This window comes from Dufourea novaeangliae, unplaced genomic scaffold, assembly GCF_001272555.1.
Source record: "Dufourea novaeangliae isolate 0120121106 unplaced genomic scaffold, ASM127255v1 scaffold130, whole genome shotgun sequence".
NCBI classification, from domain to species: domain Eukaryota; kingdom Metazoa; phylum Arthropoda; class Insecta; order Hymenoptera; family Halictidae; genus Dufourea; species Dufourea novaeangliae.
Window position 1 is genome coordinate 361,204 of NW_015374004.1, and position 27,479 is coordinate 388,682.

The 27,479-nt window shown below is 33.7% G+C and overlaps 1 protein-coding gene across 1 annotated transcript; it reads right to left on the bottom strand.

The window, feature by feature from the left end:
• Positions 1 to 1,223: 1,223 nt before the first annotated feature.
• On the bottom strand, positions 1,224 to 26,180 carry LOC107188152 (liprin-beta-1). The gene is made up of 10 exons (XM_015576401.1): positions 26,048 to 26,180; positions 25,318 to 25,456; positions 23,989 to 24,146; positions 12,664 to 12,825; positions 11,757 to 11,888; positions 10,351 to 10,432; positions 2,398 to 2,696; positions 2,051 to 2,227; positions 1,465 to 1,836; positions 1,224 to 1,382 (listed from the first exon to the last, which is right to left on the bottom strand). The coding sequence occupies exons 2-10, from the start codon at positions 25,445 to 25,447 to the stop codon at positions 1,224 to 1,226; spliced, it is 1,671 nt and encodes a 556-aa protein (XP_015431887.1). The 5' UTR covers positions 25,448 to 25,456; positions 26,048 to 26,180.
• Positions 26,181 to 27,479: the final 1,299 nt, after the last annotated feature.

Below are 27,479 nucleotides of genomic sequence, written 5' to 3' on the forward strand. Positions count from 1 at the left end.
AAAATTAATAAATAGTATAAAGCATTAAATAATAAGAATCAACAAAAATACTTGTTTTTATACAAAAATTTAATAAAAAGTTGTAATTATTTTTCTTTATTATACAATAGTATCACAGAATATAGGATTGATTTTAATGACATAATTTTAATGTATGTATTGGTTAAAATTGCTATAAAAGTACCTTGAAATATTATTAATAAACAAAAAAAATAAAAACAAAATTAATTGAAGAAATGGTATTTACTTGCACAAAAGTGCATGTACGAAGAACTGAAGTATATGTATAATGATAAATCGGTTCTCGCGTATGTACGGGCTGAGTGGATCTAGTGCGGATTCCACGGATTGAGCGGGCATAGCACGCATGTGGGCGGGTTTTGGCCAGGTTTAGCGGGTTTGCGGTGCGCATCGTCGGGCCAGCTCGGGTGAAGAAGAAACGGCCGGGTGACGGGCGGGATCAACCCGCCCGATGCAGATCTCTATAGCGTACCTATTCCGAGCCGGGCCAAAGGGAGTGAACCGAATTATTAGCTCTCCTCCTTAGTGTCCTTCTTGGGCGCATCTCTGCAAACCTCATTACGGCCAGACGAATTTTTTGCCTGGCATTGGACATCATCTCCGCATACGTGACAATAGAATCTGATCTGACTGTCAGCGTGATAGCGGTCGTTTAAGGGACGCGCTATAGGCGTACCTTCCCCTTAACCCCCGTGGGTTTTGTGGCTCTTTTTCGTGTATGAGAGACGAGAGAATCGGGATTCATAATGTATTTACTTAATAAATAATTTATCAATTAAATAGGTGATCCAATGAGTAATTTACTACTAACTTACAACAAATATATTTATTGAAACATTGTAATGCATAAGAAATTATTATGAATATATAAATATGAAATATGAAAAATGTTGACCAATGCTGTTGCCAAAATTGAACTCTACAAGGGAAGAATTCTTGTTCCTGCAGAAAATCCTGTAGATGCATTCGCGAGAATAATAATAATACAAACATATATAAGTGTCACTTATTTTTGTAGTAAAAGTCTAAGAAAGTAACATTCTTATTTTTACAATCATAACCTCAAATAAGGAAGGAAGTATGAAATAGAAAAGGATATTGAAGAAACTACTTAATTACAAAAAGGCATAAGGTAATGAAAAGCATTGATTTCAAATTATCTGAATTTTGAAACTTACGAGGTTATGAATCTGTAATTCTAATTAGAATATGGGTGAATTCAAGTTAGGGCTGCTTGGAGTCGAAACAGGTTCCAATGGAGAACCTGATGAAGAAGCTTCCAGAGGACAGACCAAATTACCATAATCCACTTCATTTTTGCTTTTCTTACGTTTTAATGTGAATTGAGATTTCTTTGGTATCTGAATTTATGCAGTAAGGAAACTCATTTTAATTACAATATTATTTCAGTAAAATTAGAAGGAATAAAGATTTGTAAAATACCTTCAAACGAGCAGTAAGTGTAAGTGGTACAAATCCCAGAGTATTTTCAATTTCTCTTTTCGTTTGTACAACTTCTCTACCAAGAATTTTATTAAAATGTGTGGTCAAATGTCTCCGGAGAAGAGTTTTTCCAGGAGAAATACTAAGTAATGTCGCCAATAATTCAGACGTAAATCTTCCTTCATACACCATTAAACCTCCATGTACTCCTGATCCTCTCATGTTAGGAGCATATTCTGCGAGATCAACTACTCTAAGCCACTCCATTACCCGATGATTTGTCCAGAGATGAACATTACCACCATCTGCCTCGTTACCACTTGTAGATCTTCTCTCAAGATTGTCGAACTCAAAATTTAATTCCCGTAGAACCTTCAAAAGAAAAAAAATTATCAATATTTTTACTAATGGTTTAATCACTATTAACTATATACATAAATATATAATGCTATATTTTCAATATAAACAGGAACGTAATAAATTATTTCATTTTTTATTTCATTTCAATAATAAATATATTTATATAACATGATTTATTTTTTTAAGTTTTAACCGGATGAACGAGTATATTCTTCAAAATTAGTACCTGAATTCCTCTTCTTAAGCTAGCAGCATGTAACTGTGCATTCACTCCAAGGCTTAATAAATCTTCAGTAGTCAATCTATGTAACATTCTACCATCAACTTTACCATTTTGAAATGCTTCTTTATGTTGTGGCAAACCTATATCATCAAGCCAACGTAGAACCGCAGGACTATCCATCTACAGATTAATAGACTTATTATTATAAGACCTTTGTAATTTATATACTTTATAACAGTTATCCTGGCAGGATTAAGTACTACATAAGAATTAAGATAACAATAATAAAGAAATAATAACAATTAACAATCATGTATATAGTCAATTAATTACAATTCAATAATAGTTACCTTATCAGACCCAAGAAAATCAATTCCACCAGATTTTTCTGACTCTATCGCATACAATAATTTCTTCCTATGAAGAACATTCTTAATTTCTAATTCTTTTTCCAGTTGCTGTTGGGAAAACTCAAGTATTTTTGATCCAGTAGCGCCCCATCGTCTTAATTCACTTGCATAACATTCCAATCCTAAATCTTCAAGCCACCCTCCAATTTCTTCCATTGAAAGGTCTGCCAAAGGTTTCTGAGGAACCATTTGTGCTCGACAAATCGAATTTTCTATAATAACTTTTTTGTTTTCTTCGACTAAAGTATATAGAAACAAAAGAGAATTAACTGATGTTATGAGAGAAATATAATACATGGTACAACATTACAGAAAAACACCATTAAACATAGTTATTCAAACTTTGTATAAGAGATAATCTTTTTTGGTGATTGCATTATTTGTTATCGTAATATACAATGCAATGCGTTACACAAATATACCAACCCCTTAAAAATTGAATAATATATGTTTCCAGTGTATAGTGTTGGGCGGTATTCGAATAACGAATACGGATGTAATTTTATTCGTTCATTTGTTGCGATCGCATTAAGACCATCGGTACATAATAGGCAGCTAAGGAATCACACCTAACAAACATGTAAATTCTTACACTTTTCAATATACAGTAATGTCCCGATAAGTGTGAGTCGATTTGCTCACGATAAGTGTGAAGTCGTCATCCCCACCACTAGGGAAGAGGGCCGTGGAACCAGTCAAGCGTATAATTTTTTGCCCGGCGCGCCGCGGCGGCTTCCCTTTCACGAGTCGATGGCTGAACGAGGGGAACAAATGCAACGATGAAACTTTTTGTTTTTGGTTCTTTGTTAACCAAACCAAACACGATATAATTTGGACCATATTTACTTATGATTTATCAGAAGCGATAATGAACGAATATGAATTGTTAACACTTTCTACATGAGTAAATATGATCCAAATTATGTCGCATTTGGTATCATTTTATAGTGTACTAGTAAAAGTTTCATTAACAACGAATCAAAAATAAAAAAGTTTCATCGTTGCATTAGCGTTGTATCACCGATACCCGGGAATGTAATCTTTTCTTGATCTCCCCTCGTTCAGCCGTCGCGTCGATCCGTCGAAAAAAGTCTTTTTCTTCTCACCGACTGGCACGACGGACAAAGCGGGGAAATGTATATGTACATGTCATGTACGATGCTTCGTCGACGTTACAATGGTGGCTGGATCACCTCCAGTCACACGTAATTTTATTACTGGCCGAAACGGTACACACACAATCAGACTGTCTGACGAAGAGAACGAACGAGACACATCGAGACCGAGTAAGATAACGCGACCACAGCGATTACAGTGTAACCATTGGCCGGTGGGAGTGTTGTAGGCAGGCTCACGAAGTCGAATCGAGTGGAAAGAGATGCTTTTTCTATCTGTTCTCTACGTCGCTTGTCCTTTTCTATGTCGGAGGACTACAAAGGCAAGCTGCCGAGGCTCGAGCTTCGAGCAAAAAACAGATTGACGAGATGCTGACAACTGTCCGTGCTCACCCTGAGTGTGACTCTGCGGATCCGATGCATTTACACTTATTGGCACATTACTGTACTTTCATGAAAGTGTTATGGATAAATTGAGGAGATTCGCCTGTTAACAATGAGTCCAAACGCGAATGTAATCAAACACTTTCTATTAGTTTCATAAGTACTGTTGCGTAAAAATTTATTTCAATCCACTAAAAGCTCTTGAAGCGCTAAAATAATTCTTTTGAAAAGTGAAAATTGCATCTTTTTGTATTTCTATTTTTTATTTGGTTTGTATGTACTTTTATGAAAATGTGATCAAAGGATTTCGTAAATAAGGTTTCAAGGTGACTATACAATTTTTGTCAGACTATAATATAATGAGAAATATTATTGAAAATAGTCAGAATGATGTCGTGTTTGGATTCATTTTCATCAGGAGAATCTCTTCGGTTTATTTGTGACATTTTCGTAAAAGTATATTGAAAAGTATAAAAGTTTAAATTCTCATTCATGGGTGATTTCTCGCCGACTTATGTTATATGCCAATAGTATCGCTTGAATATCTCACAAGGGATTGAAGTTATAAAACAGATGTTCTTATAAAAGTTGTTAGATGTAAAAGGGCACATTTTGTGGTATTAATGGTATGTTTGTAGGTGGACTGTTAGGGAAGATTTCAAGGTGGTTATTTTTTTCAAATGGGATCATATTTTTTTATAATCCTAATTCTGTTCGCTACCCGAGGATCACAGATGAGTATTTTTCGTACAAAGCAAGATATCCCATAAAAATTCTCGACTTTGGGCAAAAAGTAATCTGCACCGGATTCAGTAAACTAACATCCAATATCGGAAGTCTGTTTTGCTCTGGGTTAGGGTCCAATTATACTGTCCAGCAAATTAAAACTTTTTTACTACTCTGCAATATTTACTTGGAAATCCTTAGAGTTTCTTGTCCAGATCATGACTCCCGAAGCAAAATGTCCCCATTTCCCTCAGTTTTTGAAAAACATGAGTTTTTGTAAAAACAGCGTTGTTGTTATGCAAGAACAGCGTATTACATGAAAACTAAAGAAGCTAGAAAGTTTAATTTAGGCGTGAAAGATGGAGGAGAGTTTCCTAAATATTTCAGTGTATACAAATATTAAATTTTGTAATTTTTAATGGTTGTAAATGTCCGTAAAAGTTTAAAAAGTAGCCAATATATGTAATTTCTATACAATATTTTTGCATTTTTACGTAAAGTTCTTTAGCTAGCACGAACTTGTTACACGGTATCGGATTTTGTAGACATTTCTGAAGGAGAAACCGTCCAGAAAAAGTGTCAGAACGTTTTTTAATTCGAACAGATCGGGAAAATATCCCTCGACAACGTGTGCACGGAGTTTTGCCGCCACGCGGCCATTGATTGCTTACCTCGACTCTTGAGTGCCATAGCTACACGAAACCGACAGCAATAGATACCTTCCAATGGGCATTCCCAGTAAAATGTTTCATTTTCTTATGTACTCTTGGATACTAGTCCCGCAATTATAATAAATTTTATTAATAAATTCCGATTTGCGAAAATTCTGACTGTCGCCCGGTTATAGGGATTTCTCGATGAGTGCGACACGAACAGTGTGATTTCCACCACTAGGAGGGTCCCCCTCTGAAACCAATCGAAGCTAAGCAGAGGCTCGGCTTCGTGCAAAAAAAAAACAAGTTTATAAGGGGCTGAAAACCTTTCCTCCTTGCCACGAACGTTTCGAAGCGGACCGAGTCTGTCGCACTCATCGAGATATTACTGTCATAAACATTTTTTAAACTTTGTTAAACTACAGAACAAATGTATCATGTAACATGAAGAATTACCTGTAACATCGTTAACGTAAACAAATTTAAAAATGTTTTTTGTCTTACTCGACGGTTGTACGTTGCATCTATGTTGTTTGTTTATAAGTGTCCAGCAATAGTCTGCAAGCATTGCACACATGTCCTTCCCTTGGTACTGTTTTTGCATTTTGGATATATCTTGGTGGCACGTTCTCCATGTTCGTCACTCACGTCACTGAGATTTGGAAGAAAAAAGTCCAGATGAGAATGTAAAGATTGCATTTTTAGGAACATATTATAGCTAAGTTTTTTACTTTTTAACAGACCACTGACACTAGTAATATAATTCTTTGACCTGTGTTTGCCGAGGAAATGTTCTGTGACTGTTTTTAAGAGTAAGCCATACAGCAGTTTCCAAATTATTCAGTTTATCGGTCAAATTTTTGTCTCTCATCAAATCTGTGATTAGAGGACCAATAAATATGTCTTCTTTAATTTTCGCGTCAGCTATGGGTGGAAATTTTATATATATAACTTAAACAAATAAAAAAATGTTTATAACCGGGCGACAGTCAGAATTTTCGCCAATCGAAATTCATTCAGAAGTTCATTAAATTGCATGATTAGCATTCAAAAATACACGAAAAAATCTAACATTGTACATATGGCAAGGAGGTGCCCACTGGACGGTGTCTATGGGTGTTGACTTCGCGTAGCTACTGGAGTGCACGCGTTGCCGACGGATATTTTCCCGACCTGTTCGAATCAAAAGCCATTCCGCCGACCCTTTCTCTGGATGGTGTCTCCTTCAGAAATGTCTACAGAATCTGATAGTGTGTAGCAAATTCGTGCTAAGTAAAGAATTTTTCGTAAGAATGCAAAAATAGTGCATAGAAATTATGTACATCGGCTATTTTTAAACTTTTACGGACATTTACAACCCTTCAAAATTATAAAATTCAATAATTCTATACAATGACATATTCAGACCTATATTTTCATTATAATGCCATATAGGAAATTTCACCTTTTATTTATTAACATGAACTAACTTGATCTAATTTCTATTAAATGCGGAAATCGCAGGAAAGTTAATCTTTTTTTTATTATACACAAACTAACCTAACCTTACTTCTATCACCTTGCACAGAATGAAATCTAACCGTAATTTTAAACATTCCGGAAACGTTTCTCATACGCCTTTTAAGACATTATCAAAGCGTTTTTAAAAACGCTTTAAACGTTGCCAAAAAGTACAGGGAATGTTACTTTTACACATTCGAAGAACGTTGACACAGGACGTCCTCAAGACGTTCCTCTTTGTAAATAGGACCTTCCTACGACATTTAAAGATCTTAAAGAGGACGTAGGGGGGACATGTGGACTTTTTCGGGACATCCTCCAAATGTACTGAACGTCAATATTGTGATATATCATCGTTTATATATCCTCGGTGACCTTCGGAAGGTTTTAGCAGTCGCTTGTTTTTTTATTAAAAAGTTATAAACAAAAAGTCTACAAAATGCAGCAGTTATTCTGACTATTGGAGGGCTACAATGGCCTTCACCTTGACATATGTAGTCAAGGTCACCCTCCTCAGTGACCTTGAGAAAGTTTTTGCCGTCGCTCTTTATTTGTTAAACAATTTTTAACGAATAAATTTCACAACATAAAGGTGTATATTTGGCTTCATATTTTAAATTATACCTATTATAAATACTGTATTATAAGAATATCTGCTTTTTTCAGTAATTGCGTAGGCGGGGCTGAAATGATTAATTATATGGGAAATGTTTATGAAATGCATGGGCGAGGGTGGGGCTGCACCCCCACCCTGAGAAACAATCCAGCTTTAACTTAATCCAAATCTCATTTTCATTTAATCAGAAATGAATTCAGGTCAAGTTAGAGCTAGATATTTCTCGAGGGAGGGGGGGGGGGCAGGGCGAGGAGCTCCGCCACTTCACATAAAGAAGCAAATGTGTTAACAATAAAATGTGTATACTATTTAGGTAAGATTTAGATCATGAAGTTAATCATAAACGTTTGTATTGTGAAATTTATTTGTGAATAACTTTTTAAAAAGTAAAGAGGGACTGCTAAGTTTTTATCAAGGTTACTCAAGAAGGTGACATTTACAACATATGTCAAGGTCAAGGTTATTGGTGCCCTTCAATACTCAAAATAACTGCTACATTTTGCAGACTTGTTTGCTCATAATATTTTAATAAAAAACGAGCGACGGCTAAAACCTTTTGAAGGTCACTGAGGAGTGTGACATTTGTCAAGGTCAAGGTCATCGGAGCTGCCACCCCTATTCTAAATATTTACCAATTTTGTTGTTTATAAAACGTTCAAAAACGAATGTTCTACAACCAAACTTGCTATACGTATAAATTTATTAGAACTTTCCTAATTTCTTTTTATAGTGTCTTGTATTGGCACAAAATAAAACTATTAAATTCGTTTATGTTCATTTCAGAACATTCAAGTTCGATGGGTTAATATATTTATGAAACGCACTATGTGTAAAATATGTAATATATTATATTATTAGGAAAAAGGTACAGTAGACATTCGTTTATTGCCGACCCTTTTATTGTAGCATGGGAACGCCCTTCGCTTACACGTATTTCTCACACACGTGCGCGCACCCCACTCTACCGTCTAACACGCCCAGAAGGGAATGCATACGGTGTCGCGTTTCACTCGTATATTTCATTACAGAAAGCGAAGTATATATAATATTGTCTTAATAAAATGTTTCAATGTTTTTAGATGCTTGCAGTTATAATCAACTACATTTCGTATTATGCTTAATTCATATTGAATACAAGTAGTTATGTAAGCAGATAAACTTGTAACAAAGTCAGTGTTGGGCATAACCTCTTTGGGCATAAAAATATTAAATGTCTTTAAGGTGGTTGATCATAGAAATTGAAAAGCTGCAAAAAGTTAAAAATTCATACATATGGAGTTTATATATGAGATTAATACCTATTACAAAAAATGTGTTTTCCTAGGGCGTGATAGTGCAAAATTTATTACAATAGTACAAAGTAAAACTGAACCAATAGTACTGTTTTATATAAAAGATTATTCCTATAAATATTACATACATGAAATAATTAAAAATCTCAACCTGTATATAATTGTACAACTATTTCCACTTAAGAAACAATTAATTTTTTCAGTATATTCTCTTCAATTTGTTACTTATAATATAATACTTCCAACACACTTCTGAATATATGTATAAAAGTATTGGTAATTGTTTAATTCTTTGTCCAGTGATCTCTACTTGAAAATATTAACAGAAGGTTCTCAATAAAAAAATCATAGAACAATAGGATTGAATATCTTAAAGATATTATGAAAATTTAACATTGAGTATGTCATGATGTCTGATTATGAGTCAGCAACTATATCTTAATAATACTTACTCATTAGTAGCATCTAAATGAATAACTTATTTTCCTGCAAAAATAGTCACATTGGTTCAGTTTTGCTCCTTACTGTATTTTGTTGCATTCACTAACTTGTGTTTTTCTACACTTTTATACATAAATAAGATAATTAATAAGCAAATGTAGTTGTTAATCATTTTGTATGTCACAATTAAACAAATTCAAATATTCATATTATTGATTACATTGTTTTTAATAAAGAAGAATAAATGAAACTACTATTCAATTATACATGCATTATAAACAATGGTCCAGTAACTTTGATCACATTAATTATCTTCATTATTTCTACAGGTATAAACAAATTTTATTCACAAAACTTATCTGGTATCAGAGGGACTATAACATAGCAGAAATAATTTTGTTATAGGTCGAGAAAAAATTAACAGTTTGTTACATTTTGTATATAAAATATCTCACGTATTATTAATTTTTTTCACATATTACCTTAATATTTTATTACGCAGAATGTTTAGAAGAATCCACTTACGTAAAAAAATTTTTATTCCACAATATTTCAGTATCGTTAAAAAGGAAACATAATTAATTTTGAAAACTCAGGATATCCTCAACCAACGAAAAAATTGTTACTGCAAATTAATAGCCCTTTCCATACTAAACAACTTCTGTGAATAAACTTTTCTGATATCTCCAAAAATAACGAAGATAATGAAGATGATTGTAAAATGCGTATATCCAGCCCACCCTATATATATATACGTGCGTCGCACAACTGAACGGCCGAATGGAGGGGAGAGCGCGCGGGTGATTGGAGTTTCCTTATTGCAGTATTCCTGGAATTCTGACCCTCTACAGCCCCGAAGGTGCAATAAACAAATGTCTATTGTAAATAAAAACTTTTCATGCATTAAAAAGGGAACAGGCTTATAAAACATATTTAATCGATTGGTAAATTGCTAGAATAAAATTGGGATAGTTATTGACCGCGATTGCCTGTCAGACAAAAGGAATAAATAATAACTACATTTTTAGAAAAAGCATGTGATGATGCATGCTTAGAGGAGAAATCATCGCCACCTAGAATAGGCGCAGACAAGCATCTCGCGGAGGCTCCTCTAATGGCCAATGGTACCGTTGTGTGCGCTCCAGAAGTTAAACTGGGAACCTTACCGAACACTACGCCTTTCTTTGAAGAACTCAGGGGCCTAGGAAGACTACTATACTGGCTGGTATGCCTTCCAAATTTCTCTCTCTGCAATAAATACCTAATAATGTTTTCCTCTAACGACATGATGATGATTATTAAATAGTGAGTGTTACTTCAAATCATACAACTTATAATTTAAACAATTCATTTCTAAGAGACATGAAGGTCAAAATAAATAAATAATAGTGACACAAAAGGAACCAATGTTAAATAAATAACTATACATATATACAACTTAACTGCTATTCAATTACCCATAATTTTGTAATATTTCGTAGTAATTTGACCAAACTTTCGTTGAACTCCGGTCTTATTAATAGCATTCCTCTTACAAGGCTTTAAAGTGGATTAGTTTTAATAGACTATTTTTTTAAATTATATTGTTATAAGTAGGAAATACACGAAGAGACTTAAGATGGCTCACGCAAATTTTTAATAATTACAAATTTAGTTGAAAATTTCACAGAACATTCTTAAAAGCTTCATCTTTCGATTGCTACCATAAAATCGCAACGTCAACGATAAAATTACTGAAAAAGAAACGTTATAACATTTTTTTTTTAACACGAGCCTTATGGAACTGTAGTTGACACTAAGTTAATAACTTCTTATTTGGTTACAAAAAATGACATTTTCATAAAGAATTAGGTGGTTATAGATTTTTTACGGAGATTATGGTGGCAGTGGGACGGAAAAAAAGATATATTAACAATTAAATAAAACTAAAGATTAAAATCAAAGTATGCAATCTTAAATTCAACGCGTTTGGTAATACTTCTACGCTGTCTATCATGAGCGTCAACGTCACTTGTTTTCCTTTGGTTTGTTCGACGAACTGTCCAATTTTTTTCTTGAAAATTAAAAATAGATTAAATTTTTTTTACAATGAAGAAAAAAATTGTTGTTTTTTCCACTCATTTGTACATTGTTTTCCATTTCAATATTTTGAAGTAGTTTAAAATATTAATCATTCAAATTAAAGTGGTAAAATTGATAAAAAGTGTAAAGCGCCCTATGGAGCCCCAGCTACGACACCAAACGCGTGAGCTACCTTAATCCAAGGAGGTCCATTTATTTCGAACCATTTTCGCCTCCACGTTGATATTTTTTTAGTTTAAAAAATAATTTAATAGATTCCTACTGTTCCTTTTTCTCGGAAGATATTAATAGAGCGAAGAGAAACTGTCAAAGTTGTCGCTAGATAGAATATTCAATCCGTCGTAACTTTTGACTTAACAGAACTTTATATTTGTAGAAATTGTAGGATGTATGATGTTAAATGACACTGACTGTATATATAAATAGAAAATTAATATAAAATTTTTGTAAAAAGTCTGTAATGCGGTTTTATGGCGTTATATTGACTTACATTTAACACGGGACTTGTACTGCGAAGTGCAAGATTTTCATGTTCCAAGCTAGCTAGTCTGAGCTTCATTTCTGATAGAGAGTTCAATAGTTCTAATTTTTGCGTTTCCAAAGAACTCCTTGAAAGTATTTCCTTTCAAAACAGAAATTACTTAAATAAAATGAAACGGAAATAAAAATAAAATAATAAAATATAGTTTAATCACAGAAAAAAATATACAGGGTGTCTACTTTTATTGGACTCGGTGGAATATCTTGTGAGGAGCTGAAGGTATAAAAAAAATGTTCGTATTAAAGCTGTTTGGTATGAAGGGGGACGTAATGTATGTGTTCAAAGTCAAGTTAATTTTTTATAAATGGAATGTTATATTTTTTTGTTTATAATATGATAGCGTTTATTGAGACGAATTCAACGCTGTGCAAACAGAACACAGTATTTTATTTTTTTTTAAGTTAACTAGACCTTGACATCTCGGCCACTACTCCATCCACACAAAAATTATTTATACTACATTACCTTTCCCTTCATATCAAACAACTTTAAACAGAACATTTTTTTGATACTTTTAGTTCCTTGCAAGATATTTTACCGGATCCAGTTAAAACAGACACCCTGTACAACATATTATAATAAAACATTAACAATAGAATACAGTGTCCATATGAGATGAGCTCCATGCACGGGAGTGGCGACTAGTTTCTACTGTTGCGAGTGGGTAGATGATACGATTTTTATTGTTTTGCCAAATAAAAAAGTGGGCACGGAATATCCAAAATATATTCTTTTTATTTCTGCATCTATCAGAACAAAAAATGCTGGGAACAACAATGAATTCATGAAAAAAGAAGACAAATTGAGCTTATGTCAAGAGAATACCGTAATAATGAAAATAAGTAAAAAGAATTACTTGCTGTAAAGTCTCTTCCATTCTTCTTAAAGAATCTTTCTTTTCTCTCAGCATATTTTCCAGTTCTTGAATTTTATTGGATTGTGCATCTACCTGCTCCGATAAAACTGATACTTCCATGCGTAAGGCTCCACGTTCATTTTCTAATTTCCTTAAACGTTCCTATGAAATTCAAATTGATGCTGCATAAAAATATTACTTATGATATATTGCAGTATAATACTTTCAACATCATACATTTTTTTATTAAATAATGCGAGAGTGAAAATATAGTTGTGCATTAATAATGTTAATATTATAGAATCATATAAATATTACATACACATCCTGAGTTCCATACTTTACATAATGTATTTTATAAATTACATTGTCATCTAATATTTTAATGGTTAAAAATAAATCATATTTTTTTATAATTTGTTTGAATCATGTATACTATCAAACCTGATTTATTACAAGTATTGGTGTACCTCAGTGTTTAATAGACACTCCTTCCATTTTCGAGTATTTTGAAAGTGTTGTAGCGAACAACAATTAGGAGATTCTTTTCTTCTTAACAGAATATCTGTTTGTGATCTAATTCTTTGATCACAATCTATTCTGTTTTTGAATCGTCGTTTTCTTCCAGGTTCAAAAGATTGATTGCTTCGATTTCCTTTTTGTTCTCGAATATTTTCTTGACAAATATGCTTTTTTGCACACAAGCTGTTTGATTATATTCTATTGTCAGTGAGTTTGAACATAAAACTAATCAGAAAAGAATAGTAGACAAAAACGACCTCATGTTATAAACTGTAGGACAGTAGGGTGAAGAAGTCCCCATATGAGTCAAACGTGGGGGTGAACACAGATTTGGTACACTTCCTCTGAGACCAATCACTTTAGCATAACCTAATGGGCAATTCTAAGAAACCAATTGGGTTGTCATGTACATAATTTTCATAGCGTTTTTAGCAATTAAAACTTTAATGCATTACCTATTGTATCATACATTTTAATGTCAAATAGTTTCTAATAAAACTAGAGGAACTAAATATATTCGTAATCATTAACATTAAAAAGGAATTCTCAACCTTCTTCAGTCAAAGTACTTTGAGCAGTAGCTAACATACTGATCTGAGCTATTGGGTTGTTCGGAAAGTAATTTCGTTGTTTTTCAAGTAGATATCGTTAATCGTATTCTTAAGCAAACAACTTCATTCTAATCTATAAAATCACTACACATTTTGATAACTGACATTGCATGCTACAGTTAAAAGAAAATTGTTTTTGAATCTGTCAAGTGATTTCTGCTTATTGTCGCATCAAAAATGGAAAACCAAAGTGAGCATTTTCGGCATATTTTGCTTTTTTATTATCGTAAAGGTAACAATGCCGTGCAAGCACGAAAAGAATTGTGTATGGAAAGGATGTGTTGACTGAATGCCAGTATCAAAATTCGTTTTCGAATTCCGTTCTGGTAATTATGATGTCACAGATGCACCAAGTTCTGAAAGGCCAATCGAGGCTGATAAACATCAAATAAAGGGTTCGTTTCGAAACTCGATATTTGTGTTCCACACGTTCTCAAAGAAAGACATTCGATTCTTCGCATTATCATCTGCGATATGCTGTTGAAACGTGAGGAAAACGATGCATTTATAAAACGAATCATAACTGGTGGTGAAAAATGGATTGTATACAACAATGTTGAACGCAAACGATGATGAAGCAGACGTGATGAATCATCTCAAAGCACATCGTAAGCTGATAATATCCATCAAAAGAAAGTGATGCTTTCTGTTTGGTGGGATTGAAAAGGGATTGTTCTTTTTAAGCTCCTTCGAAACAACCACACAATTAATTCGAATGTATACTACCACCAATTGGAAAAATTAAATGATTCCATTAAGCAGAAGAGACCAGAATTGGTGAATAGAAAAGGTGTAGTGTTCTTTCACGACAACGCTAGACCTCACACATGTGTGGTGACTCGCCAGAAGCTGTTAGAACTTGGATGGGATGTGCTACCGCATCCACCTTATTCACCGAATGTGACACCATCCGATTCTCATCTGTTTCGGTCGCTGCACAATTCTTTGCCTGGCAAAACTTTTGATTCAAATGAAGGTGTGAAAATCTATATAATTCAGTTTTTTGCCAATAAGGAGAAGAAGTTCTACGAGCGCGGAATCACTTGATTACCTGGAAACTGGCAAAAGGTGTTGGAACAAAATGGTCAATATATAACTGAATAAAACTGTTTCTTTCTATTAAAAAAATCGTCTTTCATTTTCATGCAAAAAACGAAATTGCTTTCCGAACCACCCAATATTATACAAGACAGATAAACTAGCTTAAGATGTATTGGAAAATTGTCATGTAAAATCAATAAATACTTTCAATACTTAATGGTTATTTCTATTTATCTTAATACATTGTATGTTAAGATTTCAGTTATTCTAGACTTCAATAGTTTTTATAATTATATACAAATATAATAAAATATTAAACCTTCAATACAGGAGAAAAAATATTGTAATTCAAACATTTTTCACGAATGAAAATAGAATTGACATATAAGTAACTAAAGTTAGAATACAGTCAAAAGCACTTTTAGATCAAAGCAGAAACTTTTATCGTTTACCAAAAGATAACAATCGAGAAAATATTTCATATATTTATAATGCCTTGTAATATTTTTCAACAGACAAGATAGTAAAAATGTTTTAATAAATGAAGTTCAACTAGTGACCTGTATGATAAAACTGTTTTAACCAGTACATCTTACTATTTAATTGAAAATGGCTGATTTTCTGTCTTCTACATTGTAACAAGTATTTTATAAGTTTTTTGTCACTAATCAGTAAATTACTATATTCTATTTTACATTTATTTATCACAGATTTAAAAATCTTTTGTAACTTTACAAATTTTTCTAACATTTCTATTAATGAATTTTTTAAGTACTACCTGGCAACAACAGCTGTCAGATTCATACATTTGTTGCTCAAAGCAATTAAAATTTGCAACTTGATTCTCTTCTTGATCAGAATTTGATGTGCCTGAAGAGTCATAGCCTTCTGAAGGTGTACATCTACCATCCCACTGTTTTATTCTTGATATAGTTTCTGATGAATCCGAACCTAAATGAATTTTGTAAACTAATCTTTTGAAGTGTGTGTTTAGCATCATTGTACTATACATAATATTATTATACAAATGAAAATATAAATATTTCTGTTCAGTAGTAATAACAGTAATAAAAATGAATAAATAAATGTTTATTTGCACGAGCAGAGTATTTTAACAACATTTCTATCATATAATAATTTTATAGAATATTTCCATATGATTAAATATTACGTAAATTAAATTTTGCAGTCCATATAATATCTTATTTCGTCAACCCTAAAACGACACTACGATATTGCTAGCAATGCCATAACATTTCGATGGAAACATGTACCAATAGATTAAAATACTAAACTTTCAATTACTCGTAACTTACAACAAGCCTGGTCAAGTAGTGATCCGCTTTTTAGGCTTGCTTTTTTGGGAGTACGGAAATGACCCTCCTCCATACCCACAGGAGGACCAACGAGATCAAATCAGGAAAGCGCGTGTGCATACTCTGACTGTCCCCACTATAGACATACTATATGTATAGACGGAGCATAAACTGAGCGGGGGAGTAAGATTCGCGGTAAGGGGGTGGTTAGTTATAAATCGGATAACTTCGTTCCTTTTCGGTGCTATTCGGGTATACAATCACGTTACAAACATGTATAATGTATGCTATGAGAGATGAAAAGAATATATTTATTATACGTTAAATTTCCGTACGTATAGATATATGTATTTAACAAAATCAATAAATAGTATAAAGCATTAAATAATAGTACGGCACACAGCCCACCAGCCATTAATAACGAGCCGAATCGAGCCGAATGCATCCGAAGCTAACCGACGTATATCTAACGACCGCTGTCTTTTCCCCTCCAATCCTACGGTCCCCTCGCCCAAAGTGGTAGCTTATGCTCCGTCTATATGTATATGTGTATGGTCTATACCCCTTCTACACGAAATGTGTAATCACTCCCTTCGCCTAAAGTAGGGATTTATGCTCCATCCCGTTATTCCTATGTCCATGCTCTGAACTCATTGCCATTTTACAGGGACCTCGCGATTATTGACTGATTATTGATCCACGATTATTGTCCAGACGTCATCCCCACCACTGGGGGGGGGGGGGGGGGAACCCGGCAAGCGCATACTTTGTTGCCCCGGCGCGCCGAGGTGACTTTCAATTCACGAGCCAACGACTGAACGTTGGGAACCCACAAAAAGGTTATATTCCCGGATATCGGTGAGATGATACCAATGTAACAATAAAACTTTTTTATTTTTGGTTCGTTATTAATGAAACTTTTATGAACATATTGATGAAATTTTTCTGATTATATTATTTATGATTTATCAGAAGCGATAATGAACGAATATGAATTGTTACCACTTTCTACATGAGTAAATATGATCCAAATTATGTCGTATTTGGTATTATTTTAATCAGAAAATTCTCACGAATATACTAGTAAAAGTTTCATTAACAACGAATCAAAAATAAAAAAGTTTCACAGTTGAATTAGCGTTGTCTCGTGCCCGGGGCAACAATGTACGCACTTGATGGACTCGACGGACAAAGCGGGGGAATGTACGACGATTTATTAGTCGAAGGTTCAATCGTCAGCAACTGCCCAGAGAGCTGCCGACGATTTAAATGTAGCTGGATCACTTCCAGTCACACGTATTTTTATTATTGGTCGAAACGGTACACACACAATCGGACTGTGTGGTCGGCGAGAGCGTCGCAAGTGGGCCACGCAGTCAAATCCAATGGAAACAGAAACATTGTCTCTGTTTTTCAATCGTTTGTCCTTTTCTATGTTCGGAATACTACAAAGACGAGTTGCCGAGGCTCGAGTTTCGGGCAAAAAATGTATTCACGAGGGTCAGATGGGTTTCGCGTAGTCCATGATTATTGTCCCGGCGTGGACCCGACTTTGGGACAATAATCGCGAGACCCCTGTATTCCCCTACAGCCCCGATCATAGCAATATAGTTAGAGTCAACTGTATTATGATTATGTATGATGGAAGATGCTAAAGTAAGATTAGTTTGTAATAAATAGCATAAATGGCGTGAATGTAGAGTTATAGAGACAAAAGTAGTATGAAAAGAATATGGCGTTATATGATGAGAAAATATCGTGTACGACAGAACTATAAATAAGTAAAAAGTTGAAAATGCTTTCTTTCGTAATAGTTAATTAAATTTTAGATGAAACATGGTAGAAGTCTACTACAATTATGTATTCTTAAAAGTCTAAATGATCATTAAAATTTTGTATTGAAACATACAGTAAGTCACAAAAATATTCAGACACTAAGGTACGTTCGACTTGACGCTGTATCTCTATCTTTGTTAATGGTGGAGGGAATGCATTCAAAATTGTTTCTTTCGATGTCTTATTTATTGTAGTACTTTTATTTAATTAACTTGATACGGTTATACATATAATATTAAAAGTTAAAGGAGATCACAACCAATTCTCGTGTTACAAAAATGTTCAGGTCCCATACCAAACCAATACTTTGTGTATTGCTTATATCTAGACTGCGGGTTTTTTTTATGAAAAATGGTATTTTCTAAAGCAATTTATACAGAGAAGAGCAAATGTAGGAATTTCTTCCTTTTCTTAAGTATCATATTAGGTTCGGAATAAGCTAGAAAACTGATTGGATCTGATGAAAGTTTTGTATTTTACAAACCCCTATAGGCTATAAATGCATAAAATCCGCTGCGTTTCGAATTAGGAGTTTTCGAGAGCTCTCTGGTACTCGGAAAGTAATGTTTGTAAATATATTGAGAAACGGAATATGTGTCCATGTATTTTTGTAACGCTACAATTGGACGTGATACCATTTAATTTGTTATATTATACAATTGTACCAAATTAATTAAGTATGTTATAGATATTTCTAAACTCCAATAGATGAGCCACGGAAAGAAACAATTCCGAGTTAATTCCCTCCACAATTAACAAAGATATAGAGCATCAAAGTCAAACTTACCTTCTTAATATCCGAATATGTTTGTGACATGCAGTATATTATCAAATAGTACGGACGAATTATAACAAAACAAAGTTGACAATTGCAAACATTATTTTCTGTGCCTCATTGGTAAAATATGTAATATGTTCTGTACCTATTAACAAATATATGCAACAATGTTCGTAGATATAAAAATATTTAATAAAAAACACAAGAGTCAAGAACTTTTTCATAGTAAAATTTCAAATTTCATCTTATTTTCCTTTGAACGGAAAATCATATGCTAAATGTATCTTCTCTACAGATTATAATTGCAGAATATAAAAGAACTTTGTTAAATATTAGATAAAACTTGAAATATTGCGATTGTACTTTAGGTTACACATATTCCATAATGTTAGATATGTTACGAAAGCATTATCGTGTTGTCTTGGTGTTAAATTTCCTTTCAACGCATTTGAATGTAAAAATAGTTAATAATTTATATTTTGATCATTACTCAACATAAAATGATTTAATTCTACTGCACTGAATTTTCTAAAAGCAGAAACATGTATTAATAGAACCTCTTGCATGCCCTTTCTCTTCTTCTTCATCCATGATCGATTTTAAATCTTCGAAGTTATTAACAAATTTTCTTCACTCGCATACATGATTCACGTTTATTTACTTTTTCTTTAAATCATATCAAGTACAAAAATACTTTCGGCGAATGAAAGACATTTATCGGAAGGAACCTCGACAAAACAGCCACAGCGTGGTTCCGTGAGAAACTAAAATTATCCTCCTAAAATTTCTCACGATGAGAGCAGTCACGTGATATAATTCAAAGACCTTCCATACGGAACACGTGCATATCTAAAAGAGATCCTTACTCAGCTTTTATGCTGTTGCATTTCTTAACTGCATGCATATATATTTTATTTATCATTTTTTTAAATATACTACCTACACTTCAATATGTTACTATTTCAAATTACAGATACATTTTTTCAAGTACATGTATATAAATATTCTAATAGTTATTAATATGTTCCATGATAAAAATAGACCATATTGTTTATCATTACGCCTATGATATGTTATACACTTAAAAAATAGTGTATTTCATAACGTGTCAAATACGATATAAATTAGTAAATACTATGTAATAATTTATACTGTAAACATTACAAGTTTTGAATGTAATATGGACTCAGGATGTGAAATATAATTTTCATGCCATTTGTTAGCTGAAAAATGTTTTTCATTATCTGGCCCAAAATGAACGATATGTGTACATTCGAGCTACTCGACACTAAACCAAATCGCACACCTTTTGCCATTTAGTCACTGATTGTTTTCAAATTAAAATTATTTAATGATAGTATCGAAAAACTAATTTCTCCAAAATATTAGCCCCTTAGTCTGAGTGATTTTTAATAGGGGTGGGTTGGAAACTAATTTTTAAATTCTCGAAACTCAAATCCGAAACTTTGTAAGATTTCGAAACTCTCAAAACTTGAAGCGCTGATTTTGCTTTGTAACATTTTCTTTTAAGAGCTGGTCTCGACAAAATTTTTACATAAATCTTTATTAATCCTTTCATTCCTAAATTATTTAAAACTTATCAAAGAAATATTTCGTTGTGTTTTTGTGTATATTACATGACATATAAATTTTAACATTCTGAAACCGTCTAATGCTGTTTTTCATTCGTCATTTGGCGACTTTTTTACCCTTACCACATTTACATATAATAATTCCCATTATAATGTTGTTATGCGTAATAAAACACAATTTTTCTTACCTTTAATCAATAAACATTCTTGAAATATTTGAAAGAAATTAGACTTTTATAAGTTTTCATTATGTTTGTAACATTGCTCATCACCTGAATTCCTTCAAATGAGGGAGGCAGAGTACAAATAATGCACATTCAAATCTGTGCCGTACTATCTATACAAGATTAGAGGAAATTATTATATGTATACTCACAGATATGAAAGAATTCATAACACCAATATTTTATTTCATTATGCAAAATATGTAGCCATACGGCAACAGTTATAATTATATGTTATAGCAATTTTTCAAGAGATTGTGCTAACAAGAATAATGGTAACACAAAATGCAAACAAAAACAAAACAATATATGCACTTATCCTTTTTTTTAACATTAACACTCGATAGTTTAGCAATTCTTACTTTTTACTATAAATAAATAATACTATAATACGTATTATAATTGAAAAATAACATTTGAAAAAACTGAGTCAAGCTCTCACGCATCACATGCTCTTGACCTGCACTTCTCCAATCACATACGATCGTCAATCTGCTTATATTTTATATTCTTAACAACAAAAATCGATCACCGAGCATTATTATTTATCAATTTTATATTTTTTCTTAGCTGGGTTTCGAGAGTTTCGAATCACGAAAAAAGTGCAAAGTTTCGAATTCTTAATGCATGATACTTAACTGCTTTATTCGGCTTTTAACTGCGAATTCGAGACAAAATATTGGGCATTCTATTTTAAAAAAACTGAAGGTGACCCTCATATCTCGATAAAAAAGCAAAATTAGAAAAAACAGATTACAACACTGTATGTCCCCCTAGAAAGCATGCAAGATTTGTTTTGAACATTTTTTTTTGTACAACAAATAACTTAGGAGTTATTTGAAGTCGTCACGTTACGAGACTCACCCTGTAGAGTGAAATAATAATGAGAATAATTATAATAATATAATAACATATATTATAGGCTACCAATCACAGCGCGTAGCCAACATTATCGCAGGAACTCGGCCGGTAGACACGCGCTCTGATTGCTCAGGGTCTTTCGTTAATATCTCGTTAACAAAGCCTCGGATAACATTTTTGCTACGGAAAAATTTGTTTCAAATCACCTCACGAGTCTCCCATTTCCGGGTCGGAGAACATTTCTCTTACACCCTGTATAAACTGCTACATATAAAAATACTATAACCCAGGCTCGGGCCAAACATTTGCCTGTGGGGCCACATAAACAATAACACCAGCTCCCACCATTCGCTTGTGTTGTGTTGCTATCCTCGAGCAGGAGGTGCGCACGCATACTGTGACTGTCCCGCTTCCAACATACAGTCACTATACCAAGATTCAATGAATAGAGGCTTTGGGAGTGCAGAAAGTGTGGACAGTCACAGCTTGTGCGCGCACCTCCTGCTCGAGGATGGCAAGACGACACAAGCGAGTGGTGGGGGCTGGTGTTATTGTTTATGTGGCCCCACGGCGAATGTTTGGCAAGGTCTGCGGTAACCAATTCGGGTCTGCGGCCTGGCCGGGACATGAACCGGACACTGATCGGACATGTCCCGGTTATCTATAAATGGGCCTTAAACCTTCGAATAAACGCGTTGCCGAGCGCCGAATGTCAAAGACCAGCGATTGACCATCGGCATACAATATGTAAGCAGATAAGAAATCGCGCACAAACAAAAATTTACACATTTACATTTTTCGATATACTGTCATGAAAGTATCACGACTGAACGGAGGAGATTCTCCCGATGAAAATGAGTCTAAACACGACATCATTCGGACTATTTGATATATACAGGGTGGCCACGCAACTTGTACAGCTAAAAGAACTTCTACAGTATGCATTGTATGACCAAATTGTGATGTAACGTCACGCACGCGGTCCACCGACCAACACGTACGACGGAGAGCACCGACACCGCGCCGTTCCCTTTCGTGTTCCCTCACTCTTAAGCTGCGTCTGCACTATACATATAAGATAACATGTTATAACATATATAACATGTTATATAGCAAAGTTATAAAACTTGTTAAAAAAACAGAAAGAAAAATGTTAGATACCGTGAAGTGACATAACATTTTTCGTGTTATGTAGCAAGTTATATGTTATCCATCTAGTGTGACGTCATTATTAATAAAGAAACGCGAAATGTTATAAAAACTTGTTACAGATTTGTCGGATAGGTATAGTCTTATAACAAGTTATAAAAAATGTTGTATAGCAAGGTTATAGAACAATTTGTTGTATAACACTGTTTTGTTATACAGAAATGTCTTGATAAGTGTGAGCCGGCTTGCCCACGATAAGTGTGAAGACGTCATCCCCACCACTAGGAAAAGGGGCCGTGGAACTAGCCAAGCGTATAATTTTTTGCCCGGCGCACCGCGGCGGCTTCCCTTTCACGAGCCGACGAGTAATCGAGGGGAACAAATGCAACGATGAAACTTTTTGTTTCTGGTTCTTTGTTAATGAAACTTTTACGAATATATTCGTGAAATTTTTCTGATTGAAATGATACCAAACACGATATAATTTGGACCCTATTTACTTATAATTTATCAGAAACGATAATGAACGAATATGAATTGTTAACACTTTCTACATGAGTAAATATGATCCACATTATGTCGTATATGGTATCATTTTAATCAGAAAAATCTCACCAGTATACTAATAAAGGTTTCATTAACAACGAATTAAAAATAAAAACGTTTCATTGTGCATTAGCGTTGTATCACCGATACCCGGGAATGTAATCTTTTCTTGATCTCCCCTCGTTCAGCCGTCGCGTCGACCCGTCAAAAAAAGTCTATTTCTTCTCACCGACTGGCACAACGGACTCGACGGATAGAGCGGGGAAATGTATATGTACATGTACGTGTTTGCGAATGCTTAGAGAGCTATCAATGTTACAATGGTAGCTGAATCACCTCCAGCATACGTATTTTTATTATTGACCGAAATGGTATACACACAATCGGACTGTGTGACGAAGGGAACGAAGGAGACACATCGAGACCGAGTGAGAGAACGCGAACCGCAGCGATTACAATGTGACCATTGGCCGGTGGGAGCGACGCAGGCGGGCTCATGTAGTCGAATCGAGTGGAAAGAGATGCTTTCTCTTTCTGTTTTTCACTCGCTTGTTCTTTTCTATGTCGGAACACTACAAAGGCAAGCGGCCGAGGCTCGAGCTTCGAGCAAAAAACTGATTGACGAGATCCTGTCAACTGTCGACTCTCAGCGTGAATGTGACACCACGGAACCGAGGCATTCACACTTATCAAGACATTTCTGTATAGTGTAGACGCAGGCTTTACGCGGCGGAAAGGCCGACGGAGAGTGCCGACCCCGCGGAGCTCTCGTTCTCTCTCGTTCGTGCAGGACGTACATAGTATTACTATTAAATTGTATAATCTGATATATGCAAATATTTAAATTACCGGTTGCATCCACTTCAGCAAAATCTCAACAGTGGTTGCGTCAGGTGCAGAAGGAAGGCTTGGAGTACTTTTAATTGCTGTCACAAGATTTCTTGTAGCCTCTTTTACCGAATCTTTCCATTCTGTACATCCCTCATTATTAGTTTCTATGCAAGCACCTGAAAGTTTGACCAAAACATGATAGGAAATATTCATCATTATTTAAATATATTTAGATGTCTAGAACATAATAACTATTCACATCGTTTTGTTCGGGAGCGTACCTAGAGAAGTATTTCATGTCAAAAGAAACTAAATAACTGTTACTGTAAAAGCGCAACGCACCTTCAAGATTGAACATTTGCAATTTTATTAAAAACTGATTTTTTCGAAAATTGGACGTGCTGGGAAGAAACGGTTTGCAGATTCATATTCAGTTCATAAAAATCTATCAGAAACGTTTATAAACGGTCATGCGGTATTTTATGTCTTGAACAGTGTTATTAGTCCCAATAAGCATTGAATATCTCCATAGTCAAAATTTGTTGGGACTGTCTGTTACATTTTAAAATTTATTTCTAATTATAAAATTGTATAAGCCTTAATTAAATGATTTGTTTCTTACAATATTTCAGTTTCACAAAGATATGATGAAAGAATTTTATTAGAACAGACAAAGTGAATTGCAAGTGAATTTAATAAAACCCCTTTTGAATTGACATCAAGTACCATCATGGCTACCTGTATCTTGTATAAAAACTCGTTTGGATATACGTACACAAAAGAAAAAAAATAATATAGAACACTAACTAAGTAAAACCAAATAGAACACTATGCAAAACATGAATTTTGAATATTATTTTCATGACTGATGTTACTATATGTGAGAAAAGTAGAACAAGAAATGTATACTACTGTATGAAGGCTGCTATTTCACAAGCATTCTGGTGATCATTTTGTGGAACAAGAAACCACTTCCAATTAAAAAATTAATCTTTATTGGACATATGTACAAGAACGTTTTATTAACTTTAAATTCATTTCAAAGAGCAGTCTTTATATAAGGTATTTCTGGTATATATAAAATATTTATAGAATATATCCCAATATTTTATATTCGATTTACTTCCATTTTGTAAGAATCATGCGTTAAAGTAAATGATATTATTTAAGCGCCAAGAATTGCTTATGCATATTGGTCAAACAAACATAAAAATACATATGCCAATGTTTCATTTTCAGAAGGTTTATGAGTCAGTTAGGACTTAATGGTATCTGGTGGTCAACCATGTTTTATATATTATTAGACACTTCAGTTATATTTAATTTAAAATAAATATAACGACTTACCAGAAATGATGTCATCCATTTGCAACAAAGCAGCTTCTAACATTTTACTAGCCTCACTCGATGTCTTTGGAAGAAAAGTTGAATCTCGTGCACGTATTGTAATATCATTCCTTCCTTCACTTTTACCCATTGCTATAATCTAAATATGCAAAATCATAAGTATATGAAGATAAAAAATTACAAGCATACTGTATATGTGGTGTGTGTATGTGTGTATATATATCATAAAGTATTCTAAAATTACTCAAAATTTTAGAAGACTAAATTATTGAGGAAATTTATAAAAATTAGACATACGCATAACCTGAAATTATTTTCACATGTGTAAATCTACTTGGTCAATGCAAATAACTATAAAAGGTTGTAGTTCATAACCTGCTCAATTATCATTATATATGAATAACGAAAGGAACCAAATGGTAAAAAGTAAAGTATATAAATGTCAAAATATTTCAAAATGGCGTATGTAAAGAAAAGATTAAATTAATATATGTTAAATAATAAAATGAAAACTATTAACCAGTTCATTTTTAACTTTTAACCAATCATTATTATACGTTCCATCTGTATTTGTCATTTTAATGTATATACAATATATTAGATTCTAGATACATTATATTTGATTAGATGTATATATTAGAGAACATTTATACATATTAGCTTCAAATATTTTTAAAATTAAATAAAAATAAAAATGGATACTCATTTAAATAATCATCTGAGTAGTTACCTAATAGCATCATAATTTAAACAGAAACTTATAAATTAATGTCTTTAATTTCTTTGAACACAATTAAAAACTAATTCAAATCATGAAATGACAATCCAAGAATAAGCAACAGGTGTTGAGAACAACGCCCAATAATTTGCCGCCGTGGTGGTTTTTTATTTTTGGTTAATGTGGTAGGCATGCGTATGCCTCCTTATTCACCTATGTGAAGTTAGCCGGACAACTATGACCTTTTAACTTTTCATTATACCCAATTGATTGGTGGTCGTTTAGTGGTCATTGGTGGTTTATTTAGAACATTTGGTGGTCACGCGTTCTTTTGTAATTAAGTGATCAAAATTTGACCGTGAATTTACCCGAAAAATTTTTTTTTCGCCGGAATCAGTTTTTGAAATACTCAATCGATGCGTAAACGTTTGGTGGTCATTGGTGGCGTAATTACAACATTTGGTGGTACTTAGTTTCTATAAAAAACGAAAAAAACGAAGTAGTCATCTGGCGGATACAGGATACAGCTGTACCAACGCACGTTTAATGTCGATAAAACAGATATTTCTGGATCGATTCATTTCTCCGAAAAGATAATCAATCCAGAAATGTCTGTTTTATCGACTTTAAACGTGCGTTGGTACACCTGTATCGTGTATCCAACAGATGACTACATCGTTTTTTTCGTTTTTTATAGAAACTAAGTACCACCAAATGTTTTAATTAGGCTAGCAATGACCACCAAACGATTACGCATCAATTGAGCATTTAATCAACTCAGCTGACGAAAAAAAAACAGTTTCCCCTATTCTCACTGTCAAATTTTGATCATTTGATTACAAAAGAACGCTTGACCACCAAATGTTCTAATTGGGCCACCAATTAGTAGAAGGCGTTTCTGCTTCGACTTAGCCTTCGCAAAGCAAAATCGGTTAAGAAATATAAGTTTTATCTACCAAAATGTGTTTCAATATTCCTGTATTCACTTCTCAGCCAATCACAGGTTTCGATGCTAGTCCTACTGCAGAGGTACGAATTTTCATATATCCTGCGTTAATTAATGACCACCAAAGGTTTCAATTAGGTCACCAATCATTAGCACACCTTTCTAGATCGATTGATTCCTCCGAAAAGACAATCTATCCGGAAATATTTATTTTATCGACTTTGTACGTGCGTTGGTACACCTGTACCCTGACTGCCAGATGACTACGTCGTTTTTTTCGTTTTTTAAAGAAACTAAGTACTACCAATTATTGCAATTAGGCCACCAATGACCACCAAACGATTACGCATCGATTGAGCATTTCAAAAACTGAATCCGGCGAAAAAAAAAAATTTTTCGGCTAACTTCACGGTCAAATTTTGATCAGTTAATTACAAAAAAACGCGTGACCACCAAATGTTCTAATTAGGCCACCAATGACCACCAAGCGATCACCAA

Coding starts and splice junctions, on each gene's coding strand:
- LOC107188152 (XM_015576401.1), bottom strand. CDS start 25,447: ATGGGTAAAAGTGAAGGAAGGAATGATATTACAATACGTGCACGAGAT. Junction 2,697..10,350: donor AAAGAAAGGCGTAGTGTTCG/GTAAGGTTCCCA, acceptor TATATACTTTAG/TCGAAGAAAACAAAAAAGTT. Junction 2,228..2,397: donor ATTTTCTTGGGTCTGATAAG/GTAACTATTATT, acceptor ATTAATCTGTAG/ATGGATAGTCCTGCGGTTCT.